Source organism: Canis aureus, chromosome 16 (assembly GCF_053574225.1).
Source record: "Canis aureus isolate CA01 chromosome 16, VMU_Caureus_v.1.0, whole genome shotgun sequence".
Lineage (NCBI taxonomy): Eukaryota > Metazoa > Chordata > Mammalia > Carnivora > Canidae > Canis > Canis aureus.
In genome coordinates, this window is record NC_135626.1 from 44,979,744 (window position 1) to 44,999,688 (window position 19,945).

The 19,945-nt window shown below is 39.8% G+C and overlaps 1 protein-coding gene across 7 annotated transcripts in view; it reads left to right on the forward strand.

The window, feature by feature from the left end:
* The first annotated feature begins 201 nt into the window (after nucleotides 1–201).
* The window catches only part of ABCA8 (ATP binding cassette subfamily A member 8), a 76,550-nt gene continuing 56,806 nt past the window's right edge, over nucleotides 202–19,945 (forward strand). The window contains exons 1-4 of one of the 7 annotated variants that reach the window (XM_077853669.1): nucleotides 202–336; nucleotides 5,182–5,381; nucleotides 15,572–15,673; nucleotides 16,960–17,164. In XM_077853669.1, the coding sequence (XP_077709795.1) occupies nucleotides 15,578–15,673; nucleotides 16,960–17,164 (301 nt within the window). In that variant the 5' untranslated portion in view covers nucleotides 202–336; nucleotides 5,182–5,381; nucleotides 15,572–15,577. Of the gene's footprint in view, nucleotides 337–5,181; nucleotides 5,382–9,598; nucleotides 9,818–13,481; nucleotides 13,661–15,571; nucleotides 15,674–16,959; nucleotides 17,165–19,945 lie in introns of those variants that run through there. The other 6 variants (XM_077853672.1, XR_013354727.1, XM_077853667.1 and 3 more) reach the window with 6 other exon arrangements.

Consider the following 19,945-nt stretch of genomic DNA (forward strand, 5'->3'; position numbering starts at 1 on the left):
TCCCCTCCCCACCATGGGATTAAGTGTAAGAGGTCATCAGGAAGACAGCACTGCCCCAGGCTCCTAGGCCTGGCCGGGGCAATCCAGGCTGCTGCTCCTCCCCTGGGGCTGGAATGCATGACCCATCCCCTCCCCATCCCCTTCCCTTGCCCTACCTCACCCCACCCCCCTCCCTCCCAGAGTCACTGTAAGGTCTCAGCCCTCAGATGTGCTGTTGAGACCATATGGAGGGTGGACACGGCTGAGCCCAGTTAAGGCCTTAGTGTAAACACTTAAGATCCTCTGGCCCATTTGGAGACCTACTCGTGTGGTCAGCGTGGGAGACAAAGCTCCTGAGTAAGTTCCCCTGCTTCTTCAACCCGCCACCTGCGCAGGTGGAGTAGCCTGCCTGGTCCCCTGGTTCTCCTGGCCTCCCTCCTTGGGGTGGGAGGGGGCAGTGTCAGATTTCACCCAGAGAACTCCTGAGGGTGCCACCCAACAGCCTTGAAGGCCTTTGATCACTTAAAGATATGCCCCTGACTCTGACAGGTATTCTGCATTTTATAAAATCAGTAACTTCCGGTGTTATTTCCCTTTCCATCCAAGAGGTGTTTAGAAGGAGGGTGGCCAGTTTCCAGAAGGAATGCTTTTTACGTTCTGCTGCTGCTGCATCTTAGCCTTATCAGATCATTTTCTCAGAATATTGTTTGTTATATCTCTGTTTTCTGTAGAACCTAAAAGGACAAGAATGATTTCAGTGCAGGAAAAAAAAAGAGACTGAAGTGAACCAGGGACAAATACTCAGTTCTGAGATAAATAGTCTCTATTCCAGACCTTTTCTGCTGAAGAATATATCAATTTATCAACTTAAAGGCAAATAAATCTGAAATAAATGCAGCCTCATGCCTGTTAAGAGTCTATTCTGCTATTTTACCTGCATACTTTTCTTTGGGGTCTGTCCTCATGGTTGTGGGGAACAGCTCTGTTACAACCTGGCTGCCACCACTGGCCATGGCACCTGGTGATTGATTTTTGTGACCCAGTATCGGATCAGTGTTTCTGATGGGTTCACGTGCAGTAGAGAGGAAGGCGTGTTCCTTGTCATCAGGGTGTCGTTTATTTTGACAAATGATCTATGGACATAAATTCAGAGTTAGTGAGAAGTTGCAGGAGTGCTTGCACACGTGCAAAATACACAAACACACACATAGACCCAGCCACGCATATAGCACCTCCTTGGTATGTTGTCTAAAACAGGTAAATAGAACTATAAATAGGTATAACTATAGTTTTATGTATCACTATATCTATGTAGTACCTTATTTTTTAAGATTTTGTTTATTTATTCATGAGAGACACAGAGGGAGGCAGACACAGGCAGAGGGAGAAGCAGACTCCCCACAGAGCAGGGAGCCCGATGTGGGACTCGATCCCAGGACCCTGGGATCACAACCTGCGCCAAGGTAGACACTCAACTGCTGAGCCACCCAGGTGCCCCAGATTTTTCCTTTTTCTTACACTAGCACATACAACCATAAATTGTCCTCTAAGTACTATGTTAGCTGCTTCTCATAAATTTTGATATGTTGCATTTTATTTTTATCACTTCAAAATACTTTATTTTTCCTTTTAATATATTCCTTGAAATAGACATTATTATAAGTGTGTTGTTTAATTTCCAACTATTTGGGAAATCTCCCGGTATATTGCTATGATTAATTTCCCTTTTGGTCAAGTACACTTTTAAAATATTTTTATTTTTTTATTTTTTATTTTTTTTAAAGATTTATTATTTATTTATTCATGACAGAGAGAGACAGAGAGAGAGAAATAGAGAGAGAGAGAGAGGCAGAGGGAGAAGCAGTCTCCCTGCAGGGATCCTGACAATCCCGGGTCTCCAGGATCACACCCTGGGCTGAAGGCAGCCCTAAACCACTGGGCCACCGGGGCTGCCCTAAAATATTTTTAATTTACTAAATGTATTGAGATTTGTTTTGTGTTTACAATATTGTGATGAGTATTCCAAGTGCATTTATTATTTTTTTATCTGTTTTTTTGTCTGGAGTGTTAGTGGGGGCCAATTAGTTCAAGTAGCTTGATGATATTGTTCAAATTTCTTATATACTTACCTTCTTTTAAAAAGATTTTATTTATTTATTCATGAGAGACACAGAGAGAGAGGCAGAGACAAAGAAAGAGGGAGAAGCAGGATGTGGGACTCGATCCCAGGACCCCGAGATCATGATCTGAGCCTAAAGCAGAGCCACCCAGGTACCCCAGTATTTACTTGTTGAGGCCTTACTCTCAAATGCTTTATAGATGTGTACTTGCTAGTGCATTCCTTTCCACCAGTGCATATCCTCATCTCCGATGGTGGAAGTTTTAACATTTGGTCCACACAACCCTGTGCATGGGTTTTTTGTTCTCCTACCACCATACTACCCAAAGAAGGGAAGTTTCCATTTCCAGCCAGGACATGAATGACCCAGTTTCAAAACCCCATCTCATTGCCCACTTTCTTGGACCATGTCTGATATTAAATGTTAGATTCTCTAGTGCAAGATGCTAAACTGGAATTTTGAGTGCAAGATAATCAATAAAGGATTAACGTCTCTTAAAAGGGAGAAAGGGGATGGGAGAAAGGGGGATATGGAATTGTGATCCAAGAGCAGGAAAGCCCCAGGCAACCTGGTGGAGGGCTCGGGGCAAGTTTTGCCATCAGAGTTGTCCACAGCAGGAACAGCTGGGCTCGTATCCCAGCCTAGCTCAGTCCCTGGATGCAAGTGGCCCTGGGAAGAATGTGACCTTGTGTCAGATGGGCTTCTGCAGGGAAGGCAGATCCAGAAGGAACCGACAGCTGGAGGCTGTCTCCTGATCCTGCTCTCCAGAGCTTCCTTGAATGGAGAATTCGATGAAAGAGCTTCATGTCCACCGCAGGAACATGGAAGCATCATAACTCAGTAATACGAGAATATCACCATGGTACCATCAATAAGCATCATCAAGGAGGTTTATTGACCCGCAAATAATGGAATCAGATCTTATGAAAGGGAATCTAATGCTTTCTGATTTCCAAATGTGGCCAGTTTATCTAAGTAACAGATTGTGAATATTGAACATTTCTGAACAGATTTTCATACTGAATTCTTAAATACTTTCGGTCTCCTACTCAGAAAATCATTCATGTTACCCCACGCTTAGGAATACAGTTTGACTGTCATAGATGGAGTGAAAAGAGTAGACCTAGATATCCAGTACACATGGGAACTTTTAGGAAACAGGGTCGGTGTCATCAGGACATTGAGTTTTTATTTGGACTAGTGATGCCCAGGGCCAAGCATGCAGCTTAGAAAGTCAGGTAAGAGATGTCAAAAAGGCAGTTGGGCTGGCACCTACCTGCTTCCTTCCAAAGACCCTGAGATGCTGAACTGACTTTCCCCCAAATTTCCCTTCCATCCCCAAAGTCCTTCTTGTAATCCAGATCCTTTTATTTACTGTGAATTCACTCTAGACTCTTTCGAGTATACAAAACAGACTCCTATTTACCCAATAAAGACTAGAAAGTAGTTTTCCACAGATTTGAATTTATCATAGGTGGTAATCTGATAACCCGGAGGCCAGCCTCACCCTAATCTCTGAGGTGTTCCTCCCGACTGGTCGATCCATTTCTGGAGGAGAATGTGCAGCATTTAGCCCAAACTTTCTTCAACTTAAAAATAGATAAAAGATATACTATTGAAAGGAGACTCTGGGAAGCAGATAATTTCAAACATTAAAATAATCCATATAGGGATCCTTGGGTGGCGCAGCGGTTTGGTGCCTGCCTTTGGCCCAGGGCACAATCCTGGAGACCTGGGATCGAATCCCACATCAGGCTCCCGGTGCATGGAGCCTGCTTCTCCCTCTGCCTATGTCTCTGCCTCTCTCTCTCTCTCTGTGACTATCATAAATAAATAAAAAAATAAAAATAAAAAATAAAAAAATAAAATAAAATAAAATAAAATAATCCATATATAGGATCCATTGAATTTGGCCATCATATGAAAAATGTTAAAACCTCCCATTGAGATTCAAGAGCAGGTAACCAAGAACAGGTAACCTGGGATGGTTTCGTCTCTTGCTCCATGTTTGCTGGTGTGTTTGATTCATTGTTTTGCATGTATGTTGGCATAATATAAGACAAAAACTAATTAATTACATACCCAGTTAAATATGTTCATCAGAGGAGATCATTGTTTTAGAGCATAGAGGCACAGACAGTAAGCACAAAATAAAAGATACATCCCTTTAGGGGCACCTGGTGGCTCAGTAGTTGAGCATCTGCCTTTGGTTCAGGTCATGATCCCAGGGTTCTGGGATGGAGTCCCCTCTGCCTGTGTCTCTACCTCTCTCTCTCTGTCTCATGAATATATAAATAAAATCTTAAAAAAAAAGAAAAGATCAGAAGATCCCTTTGTAATTGATATTCTTTTATTGATTTACACCATCAATGAAGAAACAGGCCACTCATCTAAATGCGAATAACATATCCTCCTGTGGTTGGTTGCACTTTACAAGTGAGCTTCTGGCCTCCTCCAGCTAGGTCTTGCGTTTTTTTTGTTTGTTTGTTTTTTCTTGTCCTAGCTCATGGGCTCTGCTGGTCAGAACTTCCTCCTTGTGGCATTTTCCTTGGCAACTGCTCGATGATATCTTTGCTTGCTTGTCACTTACTCTATGGAGAACATTCAGGTTTTCTGGTTCTGGAAGACTCCTGACTCCTTTGGTAGAAGCCATGGGCACAGGGACACATCTTCTCTCCATTCTTTGATTAAGATGAGCACCCAACTAAGGGCAGCTGCCCTGGTTTCTGGAAAGCGACACAGAAGGATATCTGTTCCCTCAGAAAAGCGGATAACCAGCTCTATAATCTTCTGACACTTCCTTTTTCAAGTGTTCCTGCCTCCCACCATTTCCTGCCACTGTGCTGAATGTTAAAACACTTGTTCCTGTAGGGAAGGAGCCTTTGAGTTCAGATACAGTATCTCAGCACTTTTTGTTTTCTAAGCATAAACAAATGCATGATATATTTTAATCCTGTGGCAAACTCAGTCCATGAACTTGGATTATTTTACCTTGCTCCTTGACATTGATACTTTGTTGGCTTTTCAGATCATCTGGGTACAAATATGTATGAACTCTTTTTTTTTCTTAATTGAAATATAGTTGACAGAGTGCTACATTAGTTTCAAGAAGAAAATGTCTGAACTCTTAACAAGAGTTCCATCCTTTTGGAGTTAGAAATTCAATCTGGAGGAAGACAGCAGTCTCGGAGCTTGCCAAGGAGCAGGACTGGGCTGATTTGGAGGAGAAAGTTGATTCCTTGGTGAGGTGGAAGCTCCTACAGGAAGACCCATAAAGCCCAGGTACCCTACGGTTCTGTTTATGCCTCAGGTTGTTTTGAAAGAGAATTATTTTTGTAGCTTTAATATGATGCCTACATGTTGAATAATTATACCAACTATTTGGTATAAACTATTGTAGAACTCATGTTATGATTTTACCTCAAGGTGCTGAAATGAGTCTTCATGCCAGAAGAAGGACAAGTCTTAAGGTAAAGTCAGTGATGATATTAACTGAGAAGATCACCCTGTCATTACCAAGATAGGTAGGTGGATGGACAGAGATAGATGGGTGGGCAGAGAGAATGAGAGAGAGAGAGAGAGAGAGAGAATAGATAGATAATCAATAGTTATCTTTGATGACAAATCAAACTGACATATGCACAGGCCTGGACTTTAAAAGAATGCAGCTCTCATTTAGGTCAATGTTGGATCTTGGCTTGATTGTTATCCTGTGTGCTAAATATAAAAACTAAGAACTAATTCCAGTTATCTCCTGGACCCCCTTTAGGTTTATGATAAAAGTAAACACACACACACACACACACACACACACACCCATAAACGGTGATCAATTTGAGTATAATCCTCAACAATCTATTTGCTAATGCAGATGAAACATCTAATTTGAGAAAGAGGTTGGAATTTGGAATCCCAGGTCATCTGAGACTGCATTGCCTTCTTTCTGGCTGCGTGGTTGAGACTAAAACCTATAACCTTACTGAGTCTAGTGTCCTCAGAGTCCTTTTTATCCCCTAGGTTATATGGAACTCAAGTGAGAAACCACAGGTGGGAGCTTTTATAAAACATAAAGCTCTTTATGCAAATTTTCTACAGAAGCAGAAGGCACATTCACACAATGTGTGCCCTTGACTAGACAAAGTGATTTTCTTGGACTCCTAAAATCTTCACTGGTAGAGAGGTCACAGTCTGGTAAGTCTCTGATCTATTCCCCAGGTATGAAGCCCACACAACAAAACATTCTTAGTTTTAAGATTTTATTTATTTATTCCTGAGAGACACCCAGAGAGAGGCAGAGACATAGGTGGAAGGAGAAGCAGGCTCCCTGCAGGGAGCCCGATGTAGGACTCGATCCCAGGCTCAGAACCCTGGGATCACAACCTAAGCTTAGGCAACCTAAGCTCAACCCAGCTGTCCCTGAGTTTATTTACTGTGAGCCAGTTGTCCCTGAAACATTCTCATTTTAACAGGAATTTTCCACCATTGACCTCTCCTGTACCATAGGGCTTATGGATCACATGATGGGAGTGGCAACTGTTTTCAGAACACTCTGAAGCTGCCATAAAGTCCATTCCTACTCCAGGCCTCACTCAAATATCACTCAAAGACAGCAGCCTTCCCTAGCAGGCAGTTCTTGAGCTGGAGAAGTATTACTAGATGTTGAATGTGTTGCCTCCAGGGTCCAAAGAGACATACTAGGTACTGGTCTTCTATTGGTTGGAGATGCAAGATGTGGCCATTCATCTTTTGCTTTGGAGGAGATATGCAGAGCACTCCTGACCACTGGACCCAGAGGTGACATGATGGGTTCCTTATCCTCACAGAATTTGTGTCCTACTCTCTGGAGCATTTGTGTCTTATCCATGTCACCTGTGGTACACTAGTCCTCTCTCTTTGTCCTGATAGATCAGCATGATGTTATTGATGTTATATGATGTTCTAGGAGATACTCTAGGTCTCTTAAGACTATAACAGAGGCAAGAGGATTAAACATAGCCCTGAGCAAAACTATAAAGGAATATGATTGTGTAACTCATCTGAATGTGAACTCTTTTCTAATCAGAATAGAAAAGAATCACTAGCTGAATATCGCAGACCTATTCTAGGAACAGATACCATGTCTGGCAAAGCAGCTGCCACTGCCTGTTTGAGCTTACGATAATCTGGTTTTCTTCAGGATCTATCTGGTTTCTGGAGGGTTATGACTGGTAAATTAAATGAAGATGTGGTAAATATACTTCCTTTGTATTCTGTAGGTCACTAACGGTCTCTACTTTCCCTTCCTCAAGACGCAGTGTTGTTCTTGATTCCGTGTCTTGGCTGGGGGAAGGTTAAGTGAATGCCCACTTGCTTTCCCATTATGTGAGACTTCTTACCCAACAGGCCCAGGACTCAACTTGGGGGTCATTTCAGATACCAAGTATAGTAAGTCTAATGATATACCTGGTATTAGAGAAATGGCCACTAGGTATGTTCACAGACCCAGGAGGACCACATAAAGCTGGGCTTTGACCATAACTCCATTTATTACCTTGACTTTGTGTGCTCATTGCAACAATGAGGCCATGTGACATTTTGATTTTCTAGGTATCTCTGTCCTTTTAGGCATATGCCCATTAGCTCTTGAAATACCTGAGGATTTGTTTTCTTTCTCCAGTGCACACAGTCATCTAAGTAAATGGCTGTAGGTCACTTTGAATAAGGACTAGGGGAAACTATCAGAGTATATACTTGTCAAGATGTTTTGGGATCCTTCCTCTGGCTACTTCTTTAGATCATGGATTCTGGACCTGAAAACTAGCTCAGGGCTGAGAACTACACAAGGAATAATAACTTTATATTAGAATAATGGCGACTGTATCTTACTCTCCATTCTTGACTCTTTCTGGTTATAGCTGTTAAGCAGCACCCCATTGGCTGCCTACCTGTTTTGCCCCCATATAATGGTAAGACTTCCACACTCCACTTAAGTGGAGTGCCACTTTAAAGTGGTAAAATATTGCTTCTAAGTAGACCGTGTAAAGTTAAGTGTGTCTTTTGTAATCCCTAGAGCAATCCCTAGAATAACTACACAAATATATGCTACATCACAGTGAGTAAATTAAATGCTTAAAATTTTCAAATAAGACAAAAAAAGGCAGGAAATGGGAAACAGAAGAATGAAAATCAAAGAAGACACATAACAAAATGGCAGACCTGAACCCTAAAATATCACCAGTTATGTTAAATGTAACTTGTCTAAACACACCAATTAAAAGACATATGTTGGGGCACCTGGGTGGCTCAGTCGATTGGGCATCTGCCTTCAGCTTGAGTCATGATCTCAGGGTCCTGGGATTGAGCCCCATGTTGGGATCTCTGCTCAGCGAGGAGTCTGCTTCTCCCTCTCCCTCTGCCTGCCACCCGCCCCCCTGCCCCCAGCTCATGCACACGCACACGCTCTCTCTGTCAAATAAACAAATAAAATATTTTTTTTTAAAAAGATCTATGTTATCAGATTGGATTTAAGCAAAAGATGACATCACTGTAGGCTGTCTAAAAGAAGCTCACTTCAAATATAATTATATAGATAGTTGAAAATAAAAAGATGGAAAAAACATACCATGGAAACCAATCAAAAGGAAGTAGGAATAGCTATATTAAAATCAGACAAAGTAGACTTTAAAGCATAGAAAGTCCCAGGAATAAAGATAGACATTATTACATAATGATAAAAAGACCAATTCACCAAGAAGACATATCAGTTCTAACTATGTATGTGCCTAACATCACAGTGTCAAAGTGGATTGGATAAGATTAGTTAGATCTGAAAGAAAAATAGAAAACTCCATAATTTTTGTTAAAATCTTCAATACTCCTCTCTTGGTGATCAGGAGACCTCATCAAAAGAAAAACAACAAAGATATAGAAAAACTGAACACCACCATCTACCAGCAAGATCTTATGGATATCTTTGTAATACTCCACTCACCCAACAGCAGAATGCACTTCTCTTCTAGTGCATATGGAATATTCACAAAGACAGATCATATACTGAGTCATAAAACAAGTCTTAACAAATTTGACATACAAAATATATTTTGTTACTGTAATACAATTAAAGTAGAAATCAATAACCAAGATCTCCAGACACTGGAAAACTAACACACTTTTAAATAATTAACAGGTCAAAGAGCAAATCATGAGGGAGATTAGAAATATTCTGAGCTGAGTAAAAATGAAAACCTTGGTTATCAAAGTGATGACGTCAATCAGGCAATGTAGAGCTGTGTGTGTAGAGAAGAGCTTTTCTCTGATTAAACTTTGTCTCCAAAGCCACTGCTTTAAATTTTAATAGTAACCAACAATTGCCTTGGGCAGAATGGACAAAAGCTTAGGAAAACTAAATCTCCTTGATAAGATTGCTCTTTATAATATGATAGGGCCAGGCCACCAAGTGTAAATGCCACTGCACTCTGCAGAAACTGGCTGAATGTCAACGAGAAGACCAACAGTCCAAGAGGGATCACGTGAATGCAATGTTTGGCAGGGCCCACAGAGCTCAGGCTGTAACTTCTGAAAGCAACCTTCTCAGGAACTTTTCACAGAAGTCAAACAGTTAACGTAAATTCTAGAGATGTGGTAGGAACCAGGAAAAAGATGTGAATTGTTTTCTTCTCAATAAGGAGATCAGTGGATAGACTGTTCTTCAAGAGTCCTTGCTTCAAATTTCTCAGAAAGTAAGTTCACTGTATTTTTTCTGTTTTGTTGGTTTGTTTTTGGGAGTTTTCCTTTTTCCTTTTTCCTGTTGCACAATTATAAATAAGCCTTTAGGAACTGAATGCTGACCATCTATGGGAAAATTATTTTGAAAACAAATGGGCTATTTTGATGTTTTTGAATACTCAGAATTTAGTATTATATAAATGAAAGTACTGAGTTAAAATACAGGGTTTTAAACGTTATGCAACTGTTATATGATTTTTTAATCAGAAATTGAGTGTGGAAATAAGCCCAAATTTGCTTAACAACTTTGACGGGAAAGAACTAAGAATCTTGAGAATTGATTTGTAAACCTGAATTGTTTTCCAAGTGATAGTTATTTACTTTTATTGCACAATAATGTGAGGGCATTTTGGATAAACTGTTCCATGACTGTGAGACTGTTTACCAGAAGCATTTACGGAAAAACTCGTTTCTGGCTTTCACTCTCAGGCTATGAGAATTTGGGAAATGTAAGATGATTTCCAGGATTTTTTAATCTGTGCACAGGATGTACTGAATCAGAGTTCAAATATGTTGTGTTTCCGTATCACAATATTATTTCAAATGTGCATTATTTCCATAAACAGAGATTTCAAGCTCCTAAAGTGTAAGCATTTTGCTCTGAATTTAAGAACCATATAAAAGGAGAAAACTCAGTCCTTACAACTTGAAACTGTCTACTGCTTGTATAATAAAGAATTCAGGTTGTTGTTAGTCTTTTGATAAGCTATAGAACATTTGTGGATTGGAGGAAAATAGAGTAGGTGATACTAATTTTCAGTGAAACATCAAGGCGATTGGAGCCAGACTGCAGTTTCCATGCTATATTGAGCTGCGGCTGATTCCACAGTGAGATCATGTTTTTGGCCAGTTTACCTTCCTGCCCACCAGCCCTGCAACACTCTCCTTAAAAGTGTCCGAAGTCTCTGCACTGGAACAGCCTTTGGGGATCGTCAAGCCAGTATTACTGGGTACCTGACCTAATGTGTTTTTTTTTCCCCTTGGGAAATTCCTCCCACCAACTGCCATTCCTTAAACTTTCTAACCTCTTCATGCAACCTGCTTCCACCTACCCTTGCATCTCAGCCTCATCAGCAGACATGTGTAGATTATTCCCTGGGGCAACGGTCTCTGAGACTGTCTTGGCTAATTTGCCTCCCATTGGAACTGGCTTCTGACCAACTTACTTGAGCAGTGTCTCCAGGAAATAACACAGCCCTCAGTGTCATCCTGTGGCATGAATGGAACGACAGCTTCTGGGGAAGGCACACCCATTCCTCATCACTACGAGGAAATTCAGAGCAACCACGTGGTTTTCCATCACTGGCCAACGTGACCTACACATGAAAGGAAGAGAACACAGGCCTCAAATTCAGGACTTACAGCCAATTCAAGGTGGAGCTACTGGTCTGTGCTCTAAAGTCCCAACTCATTCTCCCAAGTCACATCCCTGGTGTGCTTTCCAGAAAATTGATGATCACTCCAGAATATCATTACTTTTCATAATTCAGCTTAGATACACTGCTTCCTCCTGCAGTGAGGACCTTTTGAGAGCACTCAATTTCTACAGTTTTCCAGAGAAGCTCAGCAAATCATATTTGGGTAGTATTGGTTGATTAGGGCTTTGGAAAGATGTGGTATTACTGTTATGCACCAAGAAACTTCCTCCTGAGAGGTATTTTGGGTCTCTGCAAAAAAAAAAAAAAAAAAAAAAAAAAGTATAAATTTCCCTACCTAATCCTCATCACCACCACCAGCTCACATACACACACATGCACACATGCGCACATACATATATATTCATAAATGCTCTTTGTTCAGGGGAAAGGCGTGGTCTTTTCCTATGTAGTTCTCTGATGGTGGCACAGTATCTATGGAAGAATAATGCTGCTCTCAGCAGGAAATTTTAGGTAGAGTCCATCGGATGTTTTCACACTGGATTAACCTACACATAAGTCAAAGGGTCCTGTGTTTTTTTTTTTTTTAATTTTTATTTATTTATGATAGTTACAGAGAGAGAGAGAGAGAGGCAGAGACACAGGCAGAGGGAGAAGCAGGCTCCATGCACCGGGAGCCCGATGTGGGATTCGATCCCGGGTCTCCAGGATCACGCCCTGGGCCAAAGGCAGGCGCCAAACCGCTGCGCCACCAGGGATCCCGGGTCCTGTGTTCTTAATCTGGCTAAAGCCTATCCAAGCCTCGTTCAGGTAGAGCTGCTACTCTCCATCTCAAGAACAAGCCCAAATATCTCAGCCTCCCCCAGAGTAACCTGGGTAATCCATTGGCAAATTTAATTAACTATAGGTGGCTAAAATAAATTCACTTTAGGTATTCTTTAAGCTAAAGATTGAACCAAATTTCTATATAATAATAACCAGAATGCTCAGGTTTGAAATTCAGCAGAGACATAATGACCTAGAAAGTCTTTGAGTGTAAGAAGATAGTGATAATAAATTATGTGGAGTTTCCATTCGAAAAAGAAAGATGTTTTTCTAGGAAAGTCCAAAAATTAAGAGCAATCATCAAAAGAATATCTTTTATAAACATCTTTTATATCTTTGAGACAAGAATAAAACATGATGGGGGGGGGCCTTGAAAATTTTCAATAGAAGGTAATATGGACAAAACTAGAAGCAGAGAAAAAGCAGATTTTATATGAGAATAAAACACAGTGGAACATCATCCAAAAAGAAAATTTATACATTTTACTTCTTAAAAATATAGCATCTAAAAAAATAAAAAAATATATAGCATCTATCAGCTTGGATTTCTAAAAATTAATTCTGAATCTTACATTAATCACACATTAAAAATTGGAAAAATTTTTTAAAAATAAAAAATAAATTAAAAATTGGACAAAAGGTTAAAAATAAAGATATGGATAAAGCTATGTTAGGCAAGTATTAATTAAGCTAAAGAAACTTCATGTCTCTGTGTTATTATCAGAAGTAGAAGTAACCTACCCTTTAAAATATGACCAATAGTCTTATGTACCTAGGCTCTTAGCCTTTAAATGCATACACTAAAAAGCAACAGAGATACAACAAGAAATTGGCAAACCTATCATCATTGAAAAATTTAATAGAATACTATCATGAAATGATTGATCTAGTAAACATAACCTTAGAAAGGATGCTGAAATTTCAAAGAACACAATTAGGAAGATACCAAAAACACACCGAAAGCTGACATATGTTTATTTCAAGCATACATGGAATATTTCCAAATATTAAAATATACTGGCCACCAAGGAAGTCTCAATACATTTCAAAGATGCAATCTCTTATAGAGTCACACTTCCTCTGATCAGCATGATCAAATTAGAAATCAAAAATAAAAAGCCACTAAAACCAAGGAAACAGGATAATGTAGAAACTAAAGAGGGGATCCTAAGTAATATATCTGTGGTCTATTGCTGCATTTACTATTTCACAGCAAAAGAAAAAGAAGCAACAGATAACATACAACAATAAATAAACATTTACAGCTGGGATGTACAGGTTGGTTTTTAGGAGGTTCTGCTGATCTTGGATAGGCTTGCTCAGATCCCTAGAGTCTGGCTGGCTGGAGTCTGATGTAGGCTACTCTATACTGGCATATGACTGGGATGACTCAGCTCTGCTGTTTGTGCTTTTCAAGTCCCAGGGCTAGCCCAAGTATGCTCTTCTAACAATGACAGAGCCGCAAGAGCAAGCAGACACACCCAAGACTTCGTAAGGACTAGGCTGAGAATTGGCTCATAATTGCTCCCACTCCTTTCTACGGTCAAAGTTATAGTCTGCCTTTAAGGAAGGAACTCCAGATTTACCAGACAAAAGGTATGGACAAAAGTAGAGCTCCTCATCTATGTTGGACAGGAATGATAAGAATGGGAGCCTTTTTCTTGTTTCTGATCATGAAGGAAAGGCCTTCAACCTTTCACCCATTGAGTATGATGTTAGCCATGGGCTTATTTTATATGGCCTTTATTAGGTTGAGATATATTCCTTCTATACCTACTTTGTTGAGTGTTTTTATCATGAAAGGATGTTGTCTTCTGTGCAATACTCTTTCTGCATCTGTTTAGATGATCATATGCTTTTTACCTTTCATTCTGTTCACACAGTGTATGATATTTATTGATTTACATATGTCGAGCCATCCTTGCATCTCAGGAGTAAATCCCACTTGATCATGGTGTATGGTCTTTTTAATGTATGGTTGAATTCGTCTGCTAATGTTTTGTTGAGAATTTTTGCATTTAAATTCCTCAGGGATACGGGTCTGTAATGTTCTCTTCTTGTAATGTCCTTATCTGGCATTGGCCTCTGGGTAATGCTGGCCTCACAGGATGAGTTTGAAAGTATTCCTTCCCTTTCAATTTTTAGGAAGACTTTGAGGACTGGCATTCATTCTTTTTTATTTTTTTTAAAGATCTTATTTATTTATTTGAGAGAGTGTGTGTATGCATGGGGAGGGGGTAAAATGGAGAAAGGGAGAGGGAGAAAACATGAGCTTTCATGAGGGACTCCTGGAGAGGGGGAAGCAGACTCCCCACTGAACCAGAAGCCCTATGTGGGACTTGATCCCAGGACCCTGGGCTCATGACCTGAGCCAAAGGCAGATGCTTAACTGACTGAGTCACCCATACACCCTTCATTCTTTTTAAAATAGTTGATAGAATTCACTAAAGAAACCATCTGGTCCTGGGCTTTTCTTTGGTCCCGAGAAGTCTTTGATTACTGATTCAGTGTCCTTCCAACTTTTCTTTTGTTGCTGATTTCTAGTTTTTTATCCCATTGATCAGAAAACATAGTATAATCTCAATTTGCTAAGACTTGTTTTGTGGCCTGTTGCACAATCTATCCTTGTACCTGTTGGGAGGTCTTGAATATGTGAGAGCTGCTTCTCCCCTCCTTGGATGTTAGCCTGTCTCTGCTTTGTGTCAGTGTGGGGTTCCCAAGCAAACCTCAGCAGCAAGTCATCTTTGCTTAGGAATGGGGGCAAGGAGGTCTCCTACCCCATTGGTGGTAGATGGCTATCACTTTTTACTCCATGCAAGGGTCATGTTGCATCAACTAAGGTGTGTTTGGATAGGTGTGGTTGTAGCCTACTGCACGTCAAGCCACAAGAAGTGACATTGCAGTAAGGTATCTGAAGAAAACAAAGCTCTGGGTGAAAGGCTCTAGCTTTTGGGGGCTCCCAGATACATTACTGCTCTTTAGTCAAGAGCTATTGAAAACCCTTCACCATCCAGGCACTTTGCACTGGAGAAAATCATTTAGTCTAAGCAGCCGGGGAAAAAAATGTATTCTTTAGGAACCGGGAAAATGAACCACTCTGACACCACTCTGACACCACTCTGCAATGTCTCTTTGGTCCTCCTTACTGACAGAGCTTTATATCATGTAGCTGTCAAAGAAAACTATGTAAAAGTCCCAGATCCATTTTCATAGAGCAGGCTGCAATGAATGAATTTGGGGGCAATACACTGATAGCTGACACAGTGCATGACAAAAAAAAAAAAAAAAAAAATCAGGGAGTAAAGAGTTTGGAAATGGGAAGAAAAAAAAGCTAGGGGAGTCATAAAACACTAACTTTGGAACTCACAGATTCCAAGCACTCATTTGTAGCACTGCAACTATCAGGCTGCGCTTTTTCTGTTTGCAGGATATTTCTTCTCATTAAGATGGTCACATTTATATTATCTTCCCCCTCCTTTTTTTTTTTTTTTTTTTTTTATTAAACAGGACAAAATGACTAAGAGACAGATAAGTGTTTGTCAACAGACCTGGGCATTATTTTGCAAGAACCTTCTGAAAAAATGGAGGATGAGAAGAGAGTCCTTTATGGTATGATTCAATATCTCTGTCACTTTGTATTTATAACAGGAAAATGTGTATTCCCTGGGAAGTAACTATACTTTATCTCCCCTTCAAAAACCAAATCAAAGCAGAAAACTTTTCTACAAGAGAAGGAGCTATTCCTCAAACTGCAGTCAGTCTGCAGATATTTCAGTTGACACAGACCCTGAGTTGAGCTCTAAAAGCACTGAAGCTGGCCAGTGATAGAAAAATCCAGTAAGTGTTTTAAAAGTCAGTGGTCCTACTCATGGATAGTCAGGTTTAGATACTGAGATTCTGAAGGCTTGGTTAATCAACCCACAGAAGTAGGTAACTGGTATTTTCTCTTTTGATTCTTCTTCTCTTTTTAAAAGTAAATCATTCTCTTCCAAAGAGTAGAAAACTTGGAAATGTCATTAGTGCCAAGAAGAAAATTAGCATTAGCTCCCATCATTTTACCGTATCACAAAAAATCCTGTGAACTTGGATATCTTCTGAAAATCAGATAGATATAAATTAGTAGCATTTTTTAAAAAAAGATTTTATTTATTTCTTCATGAGAGACACAGAGAGAGAGGCAGAGACATAGGCAGAAGAAGGAGCAGGCTACAGGTGGGAAGCCTCATGCAGGACTTGAACCAGGACCCCGAGATCACGACCTAAGCCAAAGGCAGATGCTTAACCACTGAGACACCCCAGTGCCCCAAGTAGCATTTTTAACTACATTAGAATTTTACTGTATACCTATTGCGAATTTTTTCTATACTCATCCATTTAGGAAATAAAATAATGTCTTAATGGAAGTTTGCAGGAGACCAGTAATGATAACGCACTGAGACAGTATTTCTCTGGTTGCCTGAATGGTACTGAAATTCCAATACCAGGATCTTAGCATATAGCCAGTATTTTGTTACCAAGTAAGCAGTGCCTCAGAACTGTCTCAGGAAACACTAGTTAGGCTCTCAGTAGAGTTGGGAGTTGTAGATACAGCATGAGTAGGTCGTACCAGCTGGTGATAATTTATAATAGCCTTCCACTCTTGCCTCTCATACTTTCATGATCAGTGCATGCTTTATTTAGACTGGTGCTGTGGGTCAATACATTGGAATTCCTATTAACAGCTCATTGGAATTACTCAGACTGCTGAATTTTGCACTGTACATATTTTAAACAGTTCATAAGGTGGCATATATTGAAAGCAGAAAAATGCATGAGATAAACTGTTATGAACAAATGACTGTGGATAACTAATTTGAAGTCCTAATTTTCTTTATTCTTTCTCTTGGATTGTATAGGAATGGTTCAACCCATTGCTCCTCCTACTTTGTTTGTATCTATTTCCTACTAATCATAAAGTTAATGATTTTTCTTCACTGCCTGACATGGACCTGGGACCAGTAGACTCGTTTAAAGATTCTTTATTTTCTATTGTATACACACCTATCACCAATACAACCCAACAGATAATGGATAAAGTAGCCTTAGCCTCCTTCATGAAAGGTGAGTTTTCTAGCAACCAAAGAGGAATTTCTGGTATCTGGTTCATTTGAGTGCAGATGCATGCATTTAATTTGCATTTCAGTTGATAAACTGTGTTGTCAAAACTTATAGATTATGTGAAATTGTGTGTCCAAACTCTCAACAAAGAAATCTTGATCTTGCATAGCGTATGGAAAAGCATGAATGTAGAGTTTGGCAGACTTTGGAAAGTGGAAATGTTTAGGGAATTGTTGACAGATAGTTGTGGAGGCATTATTACTAGAATGAGACTGTCACTCTGGCATTTGCTTATCATTAGGGACAAAAAAAAAACATGAGTCTTTTCTTGAATTTGATTATAGGAATTCTATCTCTACCTTTTTACTACTGAAAGTTGCCTTACTGTATTTGAAGATTCAATTGATGAATATTCTGTGTTTCAAATTTCCACCCTTCAGCGTTAAAATACCTATCAATGAAAAATAAGAAGAGCATTATTACTGTCAAGATCACTTTCCTGAAGAATAGTCTTCTGAAATCAGAGGAAAAGCAGCCTCATGCAGAGGCAAGAGAACTAGTCTTAGAGTCAAAGAACATTTGGCTATAAGTACTTCTGTGACTGCATCTGCAGGGCATTTTGCAAGTCATCAACTTCTCTGAGCCACATTATCACCATATTGAAAATAAGATTAACATTGCTACATTTTTCATGAATATATCAGTTAAGAATGAGAGAATCCCAATTCAGTTTGACTCAAAGAAAGGAGGGCATCTTTTGTCTCACGTTAAGGAAATGAGTATGGATAGAGATCTGTCAACAACAGAGGAAGAAATATGTCTCAATTGCCAGGTCTATAGTATTGTGTGCTAGTCTCATTCTCAGGTTGGCTCTCCCCAGATAGAAGCAGATTTAGTCCGCAGAATCTCCAGATTTAAGCCCTACCACAAACAACTTCAGTGAAAAGTGTACAGGCCTTTCCCAATAGTTCATAATACTTTCAAAGATTAGATCCATTGGAATGATGGTCTACTTTGCATTAGCGTTGGTCTTGGTCTACCAAGAACTAATCTCACTGGATAGAAGAATACAGTATCGTCACTGCCCACTGGTTGTGTTTCTAGGTTTCAAACCACGTCCAAACTAGGTTTCAAACTAGGTTTTCAACCACGTCCAAACCACATGGTATGTGAGTGGAAGAGTGGCAATGTCCCAAATGAATTTTAGAGTGTTTACTAGAAAGGGGACTGAAAGTCAGCCAAAGAGAAACGATTCTTCTTTGCAAATATAAATGCATACCTCAAAGCGAGATCTATGGTGATTGAGCCATAAATATGAGTTGAGTTATAATTTAAAAACAATTTAGAGCTTGCACAACTTTGTGAATATACTAGAAATCATGAAATTATACAGTTTAAAAGGATAAATTTTATGTTATGTGAATTATATGTCAATTTTAAAAAAGAACATAAAAATGTGACTTTAGTGTGCCTGGGTGGCTCAGTTGGTTAAGCACCCAACTCTCGGTTTTGGCTCTGGCCTTGGTCTCAGGGTTGTAAGCTTGAGCCCTGCATTGGGTTCTGTGTTAAGTGTGGAGTCTGCTTGAGATTCCCTCTCCCTCTCTCTTGCCCCTCCCTATGCTCAAGGAAGGAAGGAGGAAAGGAAGGAAGGAATGTAGGAATGTAGGAATGTAGGGGGAACTTTTAGATCTTGCTCCACCCAGTCACTGGAAGTCTATATAAGGTCTCTTCTCTTTGCTAACCTATGTCCACGATTCTACTACAGCTTATGTAATTATCAATTTTGTGCTTGGACTCTGACCCCCTAACAGTACCCAGTATCCAGAAGTCTCCCTCTCTGTGATCTGTGTTCAGGCTCTTACTATGGAACTTGTATGGCCACAGTTCCCAAATTATGTTGGACTTTTCTGTCCTGTCCATGCTTCACTGCACACTGCTGGGACAGGTGGATGGCTTCCCTCCAGACTTGCTTCTCCATCATGCCTCACCAACCACCACTCCCTTACTTTCCACCTGAATTGGAATATTTGCACTGTGCATCTTGCCTACAAACACTGATTCCACTTCAGATTCATGATCCCAAACTGATCTGCGCTGTCTACCTAAGGTCTGGTCTGTCTCCCTCTCTATCCCAGGGTGTGTCTCCACTCATCCTCTGATTTACAGATGTCCTCTTGGGAGGTCACAATGCCATAAATTTATGCCTCTCAACAACACTCTGGTTCAAGGTCCCATGCAACTGGGTTAATAAATATTCGTTAAATGACTACAATGTGCAGGGTCTTCACATCAAGTTTATTTTTACAATGAATGGGTTGTTATCTTTGTTTCATAAATAATGTAACTGCAATTATGATATTCATTAAAGGCTATCATATGCTAGATCTTATAGAGACTTTAATTCTGTAGTGATAGAATATTATTCTGTAATAATATTACTATTCTGTATTATACTTTTCTGTACTCTATAGTAATATTCTGTACTACGAATAGGTATTATTGTTTGTTTTACAAATAATGGAAATTGAGTAATAAAGCCTATGTGACTTGCTCAAGATCACATGGATTTAAGGAATAGATTCCAGGAAAAAAATATAGTTCCATCAAAATACATGTTACCTTCTTCCTCTGCTTGCATCTACAACACTCTCACCCCAATCCAGGACTTTTTCTTTTTTTTTTTTGCATTCCTTCTCATTTTTTCAATCTTAATGAGACATCTTTATAGCATCTTTATAGCATTTAACACAATGTCCGCAGAAAAGAGGGACTTTTTAGTGATGT